Source organism: Anopheles maculipalpis, chromosome 2RL (genome assembly GCF_943734695.1).
Source record: "Anopheles maculipalpis chromosome 2RL, idAnoMacuDA_375_x, whole genome shotgun sequence".
Classification (NCBI taxonomy): domain Eukaryota; kingdom Metazoa; phylum Arthropoda; class Insecta; order Diptera; family Culicidae; genus Anopheles; species Anopheles maculipalpis.
In genome coordinates, this window is record NC_064871.1 from 43609420 (window position 1) to 43624709 (window position 15290).

The 15290-nt window shown below is 41.2% G+C and overlaps 3 protein-coding genes across 3 annotated transcripts in view; 1 reads left to right on the forward strand and 2 right to left on the reverse strand.

The window, feature by feature from the left end:
• LOC126556895 (centromere protein J) overlaps positions 1–13191 on the forward strand; it is a 190017-nt gene extending 176826 nt beyond the window's left edge. Inside the window, exon 3 of the mRNA XM_050212441.1 lies at positions 13183–13191. Coding sequence (XP_050068398.1) covers positions 13183–13191 — 9 coding nt within the window. The remainder of the gene's footprint in view (positions 1–13182) is intronic.
• The window catches only part of LOC126557814 (fumarate hydratase, mitochondrial-like), a 269371-nt gene that overhangs the window by 236897 nt on the left and 17184 nt on the right, over positions 1–15290 (reverse strand). The gene's annotated exons all lie outside the window — the stretch shown is intronic.
• The window catches only part of LOC126556580 (fatty acid synthase-like), a 187281-nt gene that overhangs the window by 168164 nt on the left and 3827 nt on the right, over positions 1–15290 (reverse strand). The window lies entirely within an intron of this gene.

Sequence of the window (15290 nt, forward strand, 5' to 3'; positions counted from 1 at the left end):
ATCCAGGGTGAAGCATGGTGCAGCCCAGATTCCGTTGGGTCTCTGGTTTGGTCGAGCTTTCTATAATTAGTTCAGGGATTTCTCGGTGGTTATTTCAGATTTTGAGTAGGCTTTCATTCTAAAGTTCCGTTTACTTTGCGTCTTGGAAGGTGGCGAGCGTGGTTGGCAACTTTTGTGGCAGAAACAGCAAAATCACGTATCGTTCTTATGTACAACGTAAAGCAGGATACCTTGCTCTTGTGTTTAAGTTTTGAAGTAGGAAACGAGATTTTTTTTACAATCAACAGAAAATCAAATAAAATATTACTATAACGTGTGACCGCTTGGGAATGTTTCTAAATTAACAACAAAACTAAACTGTACAAAGGTTCTTGCACAACTTGTAACACACATTGCATAACTTTTGGCGCTGGGGAAAATAATTTGAAATAAACAATAAATATGAGTTACATATGAGAACCAAACATGTTGTCTTCTTTCTTAACAAATCATTGTTTTAGTTAGTATAAACTAGATGGTGATTCATGTGATAAAATTATTATCATTCATTGTAATAATCTTCTTCTTTTTCTTCTTGGCTTAACGACCTCTAAAGCCATGCCGGCCATCGAAATAGCTCACTAGACTGCCGATACCAAGTAGTTGGATAGTCAGTCCTCACTACGGGGGGACGATCCGGAAGGGATATGAACCCCGGTCCTGCCGTTTGAAGATCGGCGTCGCTGTCACCTACACCACCGGGCCGCCCCCGCGGTCATTGTAATAATCATAAAATCAATTTTCAATCACATCAATCACAATCAATATGATATCATTTCAGCCTTTTATATTCAATTTCATTTCAAAAATCGTTACTGTCGGGTGTTGATCCTTAGATGGTTTAGCGTGCTCAGTCCAAAAACAATCAAATTAAAGGTGATAATAGCACATTTCAAATTAATAGAAAAAGGAAAACAAACAGACATAAACCGAAATTTAAACAGAAGCACCCTTTTACGGCCCATTTTAATGTTTCTCCATTTATAGGGCAATGCGTGAGCAAAAGCATTGATAAATCTCACATTAATTGGGGCCAATTTAATCGTAGGTGCAAAAGGTACATCCCTTCAATCCGTGCCCTCCGCTAATCAATTGCCATAAATGTAAAAAGTTTTATTTATTAACGCATATTGCCATTTTTATTCTTCACCGAGGCACGTTGCTGCGTAGGCATGGCATAATCGTATACACACACAAACACGTGTAAGAGGCCTTGTTGAAGTGTGATGTGGAGAAGGTAATTCATTCTGTTGATTTGTTGCTGCCAGCGCATGAAGGACGGAGTGCGAGTTCAAACCATATTCTGCCCGTTGGCGCCACTCCAAGAGGGACACCACTGTGCGTTGTATGCCCCGGAAGTACGAACCCGCAAAGCCCTCGTGCCAATGGCGGATGTGTGGAAATAAATAATATTTTTACGACTCTCCCGTTGGCTTGTGGTGGTGGTGGTGGAACTCTTTTTGTGTGCTCCAATGCTCCAAGGTTTGATGGGTTTCCAACTGCTCGCCTGGTATCGTTACATTGTATCAAAGACGTCCTGTTGAGCCTGGGTGACAGATCCGAACGTGCTATGGTGCCGGCGGAAGGAGGTTGGTGCGTTTTTATGGCCGATGGTTGTGTACCGGTGGTTATGAAGCGCACGATTAAAACATAAAAATATTCTGTCAGCAATACGAGTGTATACAAATTGGCCCAAAATGGGTGTTAGATTCCATTTTATTTTTGAGGAATTTTCTTGAAAAATTGTGGTAAGCGTGAGAAAATGTGTAGCATAATTTCAGTTCACGAGTGATTATGCTACTATTTACAGTACAGTTTTCCTCTGTTGTTTTACGATCGATGCTGCTAGTGAAATATGAGCACTTAACCCGCCCGCAACGCAGTATGCTCTCAGTTTCTGTCAATTTAACGGAAAGACAAGCCAAGATTTTCGAAACTAATTACTTGCAACAGTTCTTTACTGCCCTATAGTGCACTCAGAATAGATGCAAGAAAGTGAGGTGAAGTCAACTTTTGTTTACTTGTCGACCACATTACATTACGCGGAGTGGTCTCAATCATCAATCTTCAGCCTGTCGATAGGCTAGGACCTACATCCATTAAAGTGCACCGCATCGACACCCGGTCATTGTGACAGCTATGTGACCATTAATCGTTAGCACATTGCAGCAAACACTCGTTGGAAGGATACACTCTTGACAGTTCATTTAAATCGACTGCGAATCCTAAATTTCCGTACACTTAGCTCGACGTACTCTCGTGGCATTGCAACACTGCCTGTTACAATTCCGCTTGCAAATGAGGTGCATCAAAGCCCAACGTCCACAACCTTCCTTGACGGGTGATTCGGGCGTCGAAAAACAATCAATGCACTGGTGGAAGGTGCAAATTAAAAATTAAATCAACTCTTCCGATACACGGGTTCACGCTACGAGGGGTTCCGTATTATGTGCTTTGTGCGTTTTATCGAAAAGATTTAGCTGACGTTGACGTACGAACGAGTTACACATCGAGTGGACGCAATCAACCCGACTTGGCAACCCGACCGATCATCGGTGGTGTCACGGCATCGCGTTTAGTGCGCTGTAAAATTGGTCCAACCAGGTCTACACAACCAAGTGCGGGCTGTGGACTGCAGCAAACTGCAACCGTATACTGGCAGGTCACAGTTCGGGAGGAAGTTTTCGTCCACTGGGGAGGAAGTTCCATCAATCACCCGGCTGGCTGATGTGCGACCTTCAGTCGGAGCATGCACACCAACAAATGCAAACAAATGCACTCAAATGCTGACATCCGTGCGGTACCCGTAGAATATGGATTTGATGTTTGAACGAGCGAAACTTTAACACACGCCACAGCACAGAGGCGTGGCGCTAACCACATTTCGAATGCGCTTCACGATACTGTACAGCAGCGTAATGCGTGTGTGTGTGTGGTCATAAAGGATTAACGAACAAAGTTGTTGCGTGTTTTCCTTTTTTTTGAACAGTGTTTCACTGGATGGCTTAATCAAAATCATATTATTTGAGTAAAAAAATTGGGTAGTTGAGAGTTTTTTTCTACAATAAAACTTTTTTAAAAGGCACTTAACGGTTTTTTTTTCAAATGAACAGAAGTCATTGTTGTTCGTAAAATAAAACAAAATTAACAAAATTTTAATTGTTTGTGCAAACAAATTTCAACTACAAAACTAAGCTCTCCAGTTCAAAAATAACAAACATTTTATAGAAATATTGATTCAAAAACATAAATATCTCAAAGTGGTCGCAACCTTCCTATTTACTCGAGCAACCGAAACTGCTGCAGTCTGCTGCAGATTCGAAAATAAATTGCTCGCATTTCGTATCGGTTACAGCTTCATCGATATTGCATCCCTTGTGTTTTACACATTCTCGTGTTCGTGCTTGCTGACCAAAGCAATAGCATCCTCAATTCTCTCGTGGCAGTGGTAGTTGTGGCGGAATACTTTGCAACTATCGTTCGATGTGCGCCAAACCTGCAATATTTACCCGAAACGATCAGATAATCTCGTTGACATGACCGGCCCGGACCGTGGATAGTTGATGGTGTCGTAGGACGAATCTGGCGGACAGTGAGAAAGCTCTCGATAGCTCGGTGAAAAACCATAAAAATTCACTTGATGCGATACGGGCGATAATTTCAGGCTAGCTTTCATTTAACAAGAAATCGGCAAATGGGTAAAGAATGAACAATTTAAGCTTCGAAAAGTTCCAGGATTTGGAAACAATACTCCTTTTATGTGGGATTCTTTCGACCGATGATTATTGAACAATGTTACGGACGAAAATGTTATATGAAAATAGCAAGTTAATTGAAAAAATGCTCTCTATATGCTTTAAAATTTGTTCTGAAAATACGTAAAAGTTAAAGAGATAGCCAGTAAGAAAAAAAAAACCCGCTCGGAACTAACCTTACCCCAAGAACTGGCCTGCATACATTTTGCAAATGTTTTTGACAGCAAAATAAATAAACAATAAACGAATGGTTGCTTCCCCTCTTGGCACTCGAGATTCGCCACCACATCAAAGTGGCCGGAAGCGCAAATGTCCTTCTACTGTAACCTCTGCAAACCCGCTTTCTCTTCGGATGTTTGCTCTGGCTGCAGCTGCACATTGCGCGGTAGAAAGAATCCCATATGCAGAACAAAGTTGTGCTCCAACCCTGCCCTAACCTCGAGAACCGGAGAACAAACCGCGATCGTTCGCCGTTCCGGTTCCTTCAGACGAAAAAGCTCATCATCTATTCTGGTCACTAGTTTTTCGTGTAGTACTGCCTTGCCCGGGACTCGCTTGGCGGTGAACTCGACTTGGACTTGAAGCAGTTTGCTGTCTGCGGAAGGAAACGGAAGTGATTTGTTCTAAGCACTAGGAATAGGAAATTTTCACTTTACCCTTGGATTGGAGTTCGGTTCGGTTTGAGGTGGACCCGAACTCCGAAACTGCTGCAACATTGGGATCGCCCGATGCGAAAAAGGCTTTGGCTTGTGCTGAAGGAAAAGCTTCATCTCACGTACACTCACGTCTAGTCCACTGTCAGCAGAAGTGGCTTGTCGAGTGCTCGTTTGCAGTGAGTGGACACATTTTGCCTGTCCGACCACACTCTAAGTGAGCGTTATTTTTCTTCATCTGCCATCTGCATATAAAGTGGCCGTTGCAAGACGGTGGCACTACACGGCTGAAGAAATCGTCACGGTTTGCCGGTTGTCTTCAGGAAAGGAACGTTGGTCGATCGTTATCGCACCAAGGAAAGGAATGATTACGTGCCGTTGTTAGCATTTATTATTAGCTTAAAATATTCCCGGCCCGGTGGGTGGGTCGTGGATCACTTTAGGATCGCTGTGGGAAAACAGCATCTCCAGGTGATGTGAACGGTCTATAGCGGAGTAGGACGGAACTAAGCACGCGAGCCCGCTGGGGAAGAATTTTTCATAATTTCAATCGCAAATGTTCCACAAATGCTGTCATCGTTGAGGCGCGATTGTCTCAAATGGCGATGGAGGTTTGAAATTGAAAATACTGACACAGGTTGCCGGTAGCAAACTGTTTGCTTTGAATGGATGGATATTTTTTTCGGGAATCTGCTGAAGCTTCTATTCGCTTAAGGTTTTTTCGTTCAAAAATGCATTTTTCTCATTTATGTAGTTGAAAGCGGTATCAATTTAGTTAAAAGTGACAGCAAAAACTGATGAGAGTGCATCGAACAAATAAAAAAACCTTTCAGCTTTCTGTCGGTTGACCGATGAGGTACGGCACATATTTTCAATTAGTCTAATTCAGTTTGAATGGATCCGGCTTTGGGTTTAAACTGAAAAGGATTGCTCAATCTGTGTTTTGCGGTTTTTGTTTGTTCTGTGGATACTTTTATCATAGAAAGTAGAGCTAGAAATATAAATGAATTAAATATTGCCATGCAATTTTCAATTCATTTGTGAAAATATAACTGCTCCCAGCAGTTGAAATTGTTTTCTAAACAACTACGTGGGTTGCTACATATATTTCTGGCCTAGACGACAAGAAGTGATGCCAGATGCAATCTGATATATTTATTCGAAAGTTTAACATTTTGGAGCATAATCACACTCACAAATTTTTGACGTACGACCATCACTTGTGATGTTTACATTGACTTGAACAAACGGAACAAATCAGAACACCTGGCCGTACAAAAATGTGTTGTCGTTGGATTCCGCACAGGTTGACAATCGCTCAAAAAAAAAGGCTCGTGTCGATTGGTGCAAGAAAATGTTGAAAAAATACGATTATGGTGTTTCAAAAGATATTTCTAAGATCGTAACAGGCTACGAATTATGGATCTACGCGTATGAGCCCGAAACAAAATAACAATCAACCGTGTGGTTGATCAATTGTCTTCAAACTCGAGCCAATCCCAACGAAAGCTATCCGTGGAAGAAGCATTTCGAAGCAAATGGTCGGCTGTCCCTTCGGCAAAACTGGATCAATGGCGACAGTTCCGCTTGAAGAACTTAGGACGATCAATTCTAAATGGTACATCACAATTTGTTTGTCAGAAGGCTTCGGAGGAATTTGAAAAACGAACAACAGGTCTCACATATCAACTCAAACTATCGCTCATTTGACCGGCCAAAATGTCGAATTGATGGGTCATCTGCCCTATAGTCCTGACTTGGCACCCAATGACTACTTGTAATTCGCGAACATCAAGAAAAAAATGCTTGGTCAACGATGTTTGTCCCCAGAACAGACTGGGGAGATCTGTTAAACAGCTAACAGATTAATTTTGGGGCGAATATCTCAACTTACACAATCCCAGGGATGTCATTACATCTAAAAAAGTATGCCAATTTTGAACGCTGCAGATCCAAATGTAGCTATCCTGGGCACATCAGATGCTTATATTACAGCAGCAGCAAACAAAAATGCCTTAGTCCCGAAAATGTTCCTTTCCTAACTTTTCGCAGAATGTTCCCGGGTACTATGCGAGCGAGTAAATTAAAAGTTGAGCATCTTGTTGCGTTGAGTTATTTATCGGTACCACTGAACCACTTAGGTCCACAGCAGGTCCTGCCTGCTACCTCCCACGGCGGACCAGTTTTGACGGAACTTTTTTTTTTTGGCCAATAATTCGGAGAATTAATGCCCTATTTCTTTCCCCATTGTTTGACAGCACCGTGGAGCGAAGATGGACGTTATTTTTAAAATGTGTTGCTCACTGTTGTCTGCCTGCCCTTACCTGTGTTGTGGGGCAAGTTTAATGTGAACAGGCAACCTGGAGACTAAACGAGCCTTTAGGGTGGAAGAGTGGTTGAAAGTGAAAGAAAATGTAAAGAAATTAGCAAGTGTCACAAACAGCAGCAGTAACACGAGCAACAAAATTGAGAAAGGAAAACGAAAATAAATAAAAAAAACGACGACAACTTGCTCTACAACCTGCCGGGCGGATAAGGTGGAGCAATAAATAGCATGACAGGTGAGTTAAAAAACAACAACTTCAAACAGTGGTGAAAAGAATACACTTGCTCAACGTTTTTCGCAGTTTGTGGCCTAAACTTAATTTCGTATTCAAAAGAGAGGCGTTTTGTAGCGACGCACTCTTCCGGTGGCATTTGTTACTACTTCGTGTCCTCACCAAGAAGTACACGGGAAAGTTTGGCTGAACTGAATTTATTTTATTTTACATCATGGTGTGACGATCTTCCACACCGGTAGAAGCAGAGAGGTACATGCGGTAATTCATAATTTTAAGAAACTGAATACGATTAAAGACATCCAAAAATGGGATGATACCGTACAAGCGTTAAAAATCTTCTAAAAGGTTTGCAACCCTCTCAGATAAGGGCTCCAAAACCCCCACTGGGGATATTCCTCGTACACGAAACACATGAGGCGTGGCAAACGGCATCATTGCAGCGCGATCACATCTGGAAATCTCGCGCAAAATGTGCCTCAGGCACTAAAGACCAGGCTTACAACGGTGCGAGCTCGTACAGGACATGATAAGCAATCGTGATAGAATTTGTCTCGGTACATTTTGGGGGAATTTGTTGCCCCAAAATAAAAGCAATCCTTCCAGGGTGTAAGCTGTCAAAGGGGAAGATTCGCTTCGCAGATAGCGATATGACAGTTGCACCGCTTTGCATAATCCATCATGTCGACAGATTACAGTGCGTGGCAGCCGAACATGAACCTGTTATTAAACTCGTGCAACTAGAGGCGTTAGGTTCAAATGGAGGCGGTACCCAATTTGCTAGGGATCTGCTTTTTTCGTCCAAACCAAAGTTTTACTGAAATGATTTTATGTTTGACTGTTGAAGTGAGACAAGACAGTTTGAAAATGACTACCAATTATCACACCTTAAGTTAATGACTAGAGCAACGTGTTAATTATCATACTGTAAGCAAGAACTCCGACTGTTTTAGATTTAGAATATACATCTTATGAGGTAATAATTTTAAGTCATCGATAAACATCTTCCTATGAAGATGTTGCGTTAATTGATGAAGCGTCTTTAAAATAAAAACGGTTACAAAACTGCACTAATAAAAGGAAATGTATAAAAGTAATCTTGCAAAACCGGTTCATGTCTGACCGAACGAAGAGTTCGCGTGACTTGACACGTCTGCACCCATTACTTGTTTAAAGGAGTCGTGATAATTTTCCCATTTACGATCAAATCCAACAACCCCCATAAGCTCAATTTCGAAACCGATGCTTCAAGGAGTTATCGTGAGAGGAAGATCTTAAAGAAGTGGTCATATCTTGACGCCACCCAATCCAACCAACTCTTGGAATATCGTCGCCGTGTTTCATTATCGACCCGCCGGTGCGGAGTCAAGCATGCGGGGAAAAATGAGGAATAAGATAATTAAATTAATTTTTATCGTCCCACAGAAACAGGTTGGCGAGCTTAAAACGTGGCACACCGGGGTTCGGGAAACAACCAGTCCAATCGAACCCCAAGACCCGATGTCGACCGATGAGGTCCCGTTGGCGATATTAACAATCAATTCGGTCTCGTTCTGCTCTTTTCCGTGCATTTCCACTAAGAACCCCAGCACGCATCTGGGGATGCGAGGAAACGCTGGTAAAAGTTGGTTTATTAATTGGATTTAATGGTTCTCGATTCGCGAGCGCACACCTCACCCCGAGAATGGGAAGCGCGGGAACGATTAAATCCAACTTAACAAGCTGGTGTGTAAAGTGCAATAAATTTGGAATTAGTCCAATTAATGTAAAGGCGAACGCATGTGTCTCTCTCTCTCTCTGTGTGCTTGTGTTTTGTTCTGCCGCTTAAACGACCCAATTTGAGAATTATTACAAACGGTTTTGCTGCAGCACGTCAATCGGACCAAGTTTTAGCAAGCAATAAAATTTATTGTTATTAGAATGTCCACGGACGTGCACGAATTTGTAGAAGGTGTTTGTTTGCCTGGTGTGGTGCTTATAGGGCCAATGTCGTGTTTGTTTTAAGCGAAGGGATTATGTGGATTGCTTGGCAAAGCTTGTGTGGTTGAAAGGAATCGTAGGGAAATACTTGTTTTTTTTTAGCTTAAATTGATCTTGCAATAAAGTTTTACAACACTATTTGTGCTGCGTTGCAGGCAGTGCTATAAGAATAAAAAAACCTATGTAGTAGAGCACACTCTTGATATTAGCAATGGGTCATAAGGAACACCTGATTGAAGAGGTTGAACTCTTTGTGCGCTTTTTAGGAAAATGAATGGAAACTATATAATTATGTGATGTTTTCAAACAAAACCAAATCCTGAAAATGATTTTAAAGGTACCTCTGTGGTTCAGAACAAATGAATTACGCAGAATACACAATTAAAGAGATGAAAATTGATGAATTTCTCAACAAAACTTATCTAAATTATCACAGAAGATGCAGTCAAAGCTGCAGCAGTATTGTTCAAGAGCTTGTACAATAATGATGATACAATCCTCGACTGTTTTTAGATCAGTTAAATTCTGTAAAGTATTTTTTTTTTCTTCTAGATTAAGCATAGGTTAGCTAAGTTAGTTAGTTTAACTTAGATTTTAAGTGCAAGTTTTGTTTCCCCTATTTGTTGTGGTTTTTTTACAGACTAAAATTAACATCGATCAGAAACATTTCACATCCTCTGGTCTTGTGTGGAGTTTGATTCGGCTAAATCTGGATTCTTAGCAGCCGTTCGGGCATCAGGAAGATCCCCGGCGGTGCCGATGCGCGATATCCTTGGACAGAAGGACTAAGAATGTGCGCGGATTCTTTTTGACTTCGCCCAAGAGATGAGAATCGTTCTATGTTCCCTTCACTATGCACTATTGTCCTATTGGCTGATTGGAGTTTGTTATGTTTATTTGTTTTTTTTTTTGTATCGCGACGGTGGCATCGACATGCACCAGATACAAATTGGTTTAGGAGATCTAAAGTTGTATCTGGCGACCTTGCCATTGACGGAATGCCTGGATTCGATTCTACAGTCACCTTAAAAGGTTATTGTGGCTATTGTGGCCAGCGACAATACTAGATCACTGAACCAATTGAATTAGGTTTGGGAGACGTGAAGTTGTGACTGACAGCTTTACTGTTGTCGGAACGCGTGAGTTAGATGCTACTGTAGCTTAACAAAGTTGTAGTGGCTTTCTGACTCGTGCGTTCTGGCGATAGTGGAGCCTCCAGCCACAACGTTCAAATGCTGGCAACGAAATGGAATTGCAAACATCGCAAAGTATCCGCAACAAAGCGGGTTTTCTTAGGAGCCTGTTTCCAGTCTCCATGGCACGATGCTCCAAAGAGGCGCTAACCCCCTGGAACTAGAAAGGACAACAGCATCAGAACCATACCTGGCAGCAACAACATCCACAACCGAGCTCACCCGGGATAAGGTTTACTTGAATTGAGGGAGAAGGAAATGTCTACCCTCTTAATAGCATATAAGTTTAATGAATTGTAAAGCTAGATATAAGATTAGAATTTAAGGAATACGGCCTGGCCGTCACTACGAAATTTAAAACAAAAGTTTTGCTTGTCATTTTTGATGTCATTTGCTCAAATCTGTCTATAATTATTGTTTAACCACTTAACCATTATTTACTTACCTTCTCCGTCAGATTGAGGTTTGAAAGTTTCTTAACCACTATCGATCTCATTTTGCATGTCTTGACTAATAGGAAACGAACTGGCACACGGGCAAATGAGCATCGTCTGAGAGAATAAAGCAAGTTCCGTTGATTCATACCGGCAGTAAATGGAACAAACGCGTCTGTACTTTTGTGTAGTAAATGAATAAACAAGCAGAAGAAACAAAAAGATGCAGAGCTGTTCATACAATTAGTCAGCGACATAGCACTAGTGCTGGGTGGATGGGATGAAAGGCGCTGATGAATGATGCATTATTTAAATTTTGTAATGCATCCATTCGCGTCGTTGTGCATCTGCTGTACAAGTGGAGCAGCACCAGTCGACCGATGAGCAATCAAGCAGTGGCTGTTGTGCGAATTGATAAGTTCCAAAGCATAAATTTGATAGATAAGTAACTTTATTTACGATACTAAGGAGAGCCATCCGATGCAAAAGAACTCCAATGAGTAATCGAAAGAGTTGCAGTTTCAATAGGTTTTTTTTGCGGGAATGATTTGAGCTTTAATCTTACCGATGAAGCGCACATTAAAGACATTCTGTTCTCTCATACTCAAATTGAATGGCAATCCTTTCATCTCGCACACTTTGTGTTTGCGCATGTTAAATGAATTAAATCATTCGCCCGGCAAACATGCACGCGTACCAACCGTTCCTGGTGCAAGCAAATACCAAAACATACAAATAAGCATTATCTACCGGGCGCAATACAAGTCCCTTGTTCCTTGTTCCGGTGGGCAGCCGGTTAGTTCTGGCGCCAACCGTTGTGTCACTTATTTGTTGCATATTTTGTCTCTCGACACCCGGCCCTTTTGCATTGCACTCATTGCATCGTTTGCCGAGATTCCGGCATTCCCGGATTTCGAATGGATACGAAAGAAGCACTATAATTTGCATTTTCATGTTTCGTACTTAGGCTACGGCTGGGCTTCCGCAGAAGAGCAAGATGCTGCTAGTTCGGAACGCGAGATCCACGCTCGTTTCATCGACAGGCGCGTGGAAGCTAACATTCTTGCCAGTTTTCACTATGGAGAAATGTTACACAAAATTTCAGGAAAAAATAACAAATTTGGTGCCATTCCACGTAATATTGCAGTTTTTGAATACAGAAAGTCCTTCCGTACACACTCGTTGTCGTCTAACATTAGAAATTATTTCCATTTATCAAGACCTTAAGTCTTTGTTTGCACCGTGCTACTATTGTATTAATTTTGTAAACGCATTTCTTCGCTTTTCCACGAAATAGTTTTCTGTGATGAAAAATTCTCTCTGGTTCGCTTCAACCACGAAACCATCTGATGGAGCTTTAACGTGGCTCAGTGCTCAGCAACTTCTTTGCTGCTTGCCCTTTTGGCTTGGAAGTGAAACACCAGCTGAGACCAGGACGGACAACCGTCGCAACTACTACTCTGCTGAGAGCTGTGGTTCTTGACAGAATATGCTCCTGCTTTTTGTGTATTTTTCCTATACCTTTCAATATCATCCCTATTAGGACACCGAGCGCACATTCGAGGCGGTAGCTGCTTAAGTAAAATTCGGCACATCGCGTTCAGAGCCAAAACCTTTCCTATCCCGTGCTTGGCTGACAATCGTCTTACTCTTACAGTCAGTCTTACTCCGGAAGGAAACTTATTCCCATATCCCAGAACATCTTTACCGTGTTTCTGGACTTTGCAGCAGGGAATTCCTGGTTGCTTTTTTGGGGTTCGAGGAATTTTCTACTAAGAAGAACGCAACAGCACGCATCCTGCCAGGAGCTGGATCAAGCGGCTAATTGAAAATTAATTAATTTCATCAAAAATCCATAAAATTTTATGTACTGTTTGTTTTGCTTCCCGGGTACACACTGCTCGGATTGAAGTGGTCGTAATTTAGGAGCCAGAGATCCAGTACAGGATGCAGGAATTGCGTGCCGTGGGATCGCAGACAGGAAGTACGATTTATCTTCCGGCACTGCGGAAGATATGCGCGGTGGACCAACGAGCGTTGGTTGGTTTTGTTTGTCGAACAAAGTTTTGGTTTCGATTTTAAGTTATTTTGCGCGTGGCGAGCGGCACAAAAGAACAACGCAGCTCTTTCGTTATTGATGCCGAAGACAATTGTATGCGAAGTGGGAAGGAGGTATGCATTTTGCTACTGTGAAACATATTTTAACTTGATGCCCTACTTTAGAGGACGGTATGATTCCTGAGCTACAATCAGCCCTGTGGAGATTTTGAAGAAGCTACACTCCAAAGTAAGAGTTATGGTTGAAAGCTGCAGCTTCAAAGTTATATAGCCTGGTTTGATTTGATAAGTTGTTCAAAGTGAACTGTACGCCCCGTGTTGGTGGAAAGCTCTGGGTGGCACATGGTGGTTTGTAGTGAAAGCTTTAAATTGAATTCTACGCCCAGTTTTCAAAGGTTTACGATACGAACGAGATAAAGCGCTTCGTTGCGTCGTCTTGCGATACGGACGAGATAAAAAGATTTTTAACAAGTTGAAACAAAACTTTTGAAAACACCTCTTGTGATGAAAAGTGTGACTGAACGAAGGAAGTTGTAATTTAATTCAGAAAAGTAGCTCTGCATCAGCAATTTATCGTTTGAGAGACAGTGTGGGAGAGTTGGGAGGATTGATTTTCGAGTTTAGGAAAATACATTCCGGCATGTTCTCATTCATTCATAACCATTCGGAATGGGTTTCCTGCTAGAACACCTAAACCATTGCACGACATGATTGAAACGGTAGTAAAAATAATGTTGCTTGATAAAGTTATGATCTATTAACTATGATTGTACTAGCTGACAGTGTTGCAAAAAAATCATATTTGTTTCAAACTTCTGATATAAAACTATTTGGAGTTTTAAATCCTTGGGGAAGTATTACGCTAATTTCTAATTAATGTGCCGCTGAAAGAGAGTGGATTCTGAAAACAGTGGATTGATAAATAATTTAAAATCATTTTTGTTGAATGAAACTTGTTCAGGCAGCGTACAATATCTCTTTGTTTGGATATTTAATTCATCAACGTGATCGCAACCCTTTCCCAAAAAAAAAATCACAAATACAGAGAGCTTAATCTAACAAATCATACAATGTTTATCACATTCCGGTGTATGCTTTGGCTTTTGGAAGGAAATGTCTGTGTTTGCACCATGAAAATAAATTAAAATGTGTGTTATTTATTTGACCGGAGAATGATTTTCTGTTGAAAAACAACTTTTTTCGCACTTATTTTCACATTTATAAATAGGAATACCATCGTTTTTTTCCCGAAACATGCTATTGTTGTGCTTTTGACTTCCTATTTATTTAGCAATGTTGGACTTAGCGATTTGAACAGATACTTTAGATGTTTTTGTTTGTTATTATCATAAACAAACATTCCATACAAATGTCATTTGGGGACTAATCTTGTGAATCTAGATGTAGAATTATGCTAAAAGATAAAAAGTAATACTTTACAATAATTGTACAAATACTGTCTGATTATTATAGATGTGGAAACCATTTGAATATTTTTAATGAAAAAAAACTGTTGTCAAGAATGCATTACAACTATATTAGAATGTGTATTTTGTTTATGCATTTTATACGCTTCACCAGAAAACATATTCTTAAATTCATATTTTACTACTGTGTCCGAAAAGTAAGGTGACATTGGATGTCAAATTTCGCGCACCAAAAGAAACCAAAGTCGCGCCAAAGCCGACCAAAAATCAAGGTGATGCTGACGTGTCCTTTGATTACCGCGGGGTCGTTCACAAGGAATTTCTTCCGAAGGGCCAAACGGTGAACAAAGAGTACTATCTAAGCGTAATGCGACGGTTACGGACCTCCATCCGGCGAAAGCGGCCGTATTTGTGGAAAAACAACAGCTGGTTTATGCACCACGATAGTGCACCCTCCCATACGGTCATCATTTTGAGGGAGTTTTCCGCAGCAACCGGCATCCACCGCAACCGCCGTATTCGTCAGATTTGGCACCAGCCGATTTCTGGCTGTTCAACAAGCTAAAACGGCCGCTTCGGGGAAAACCTTTTGACACTATCGAGGAGACAGAAGCCGGTGCGACGACGGAACTAAAGGACATCCCAACATCCGCGAGGGAGGTGGAAGAGGTGTATTGCATCGGAAGGGAATTACTTCGATGACCTTCATTTGGCATAAAAAATCATTTAAGAAAAAAAACGAAAAGTCACTTCATTTCTCGGGCTCAGTAGTATATCTTGGAAATTCATTATTTCTTATTACTTATAGGGGTGACCCTGAGACCCGTAATGAGCAGTGACTATCCAGCTTCGTCGTATTATTAACTATTATCCTTAAGTCTAGCAAGCCATACGATAGCCAGCGTGACCTAGAAGGTCGTTAAACCAAGAAGATGAGAATATTTAGGATACATTTACTACTGTTTTTGGAAGGAGCTGCAATTTAACATAAATGTGTCTCAGGATCACCCTTGATTTTGAGCTAGCGATTTAGTGATAAAAAGTTGCATACATGAACTGTGGCCAAAAAAAGCTAATCACTTACAGCCGTCCTGAAGCCCATGCTAGGAGCATCATAAAGAAATGAAAATAGTGTACGATACAAGCCTGAGTATGTGGTCTGAGTATTATTTTCACGGATTTTGCTGCAAGTC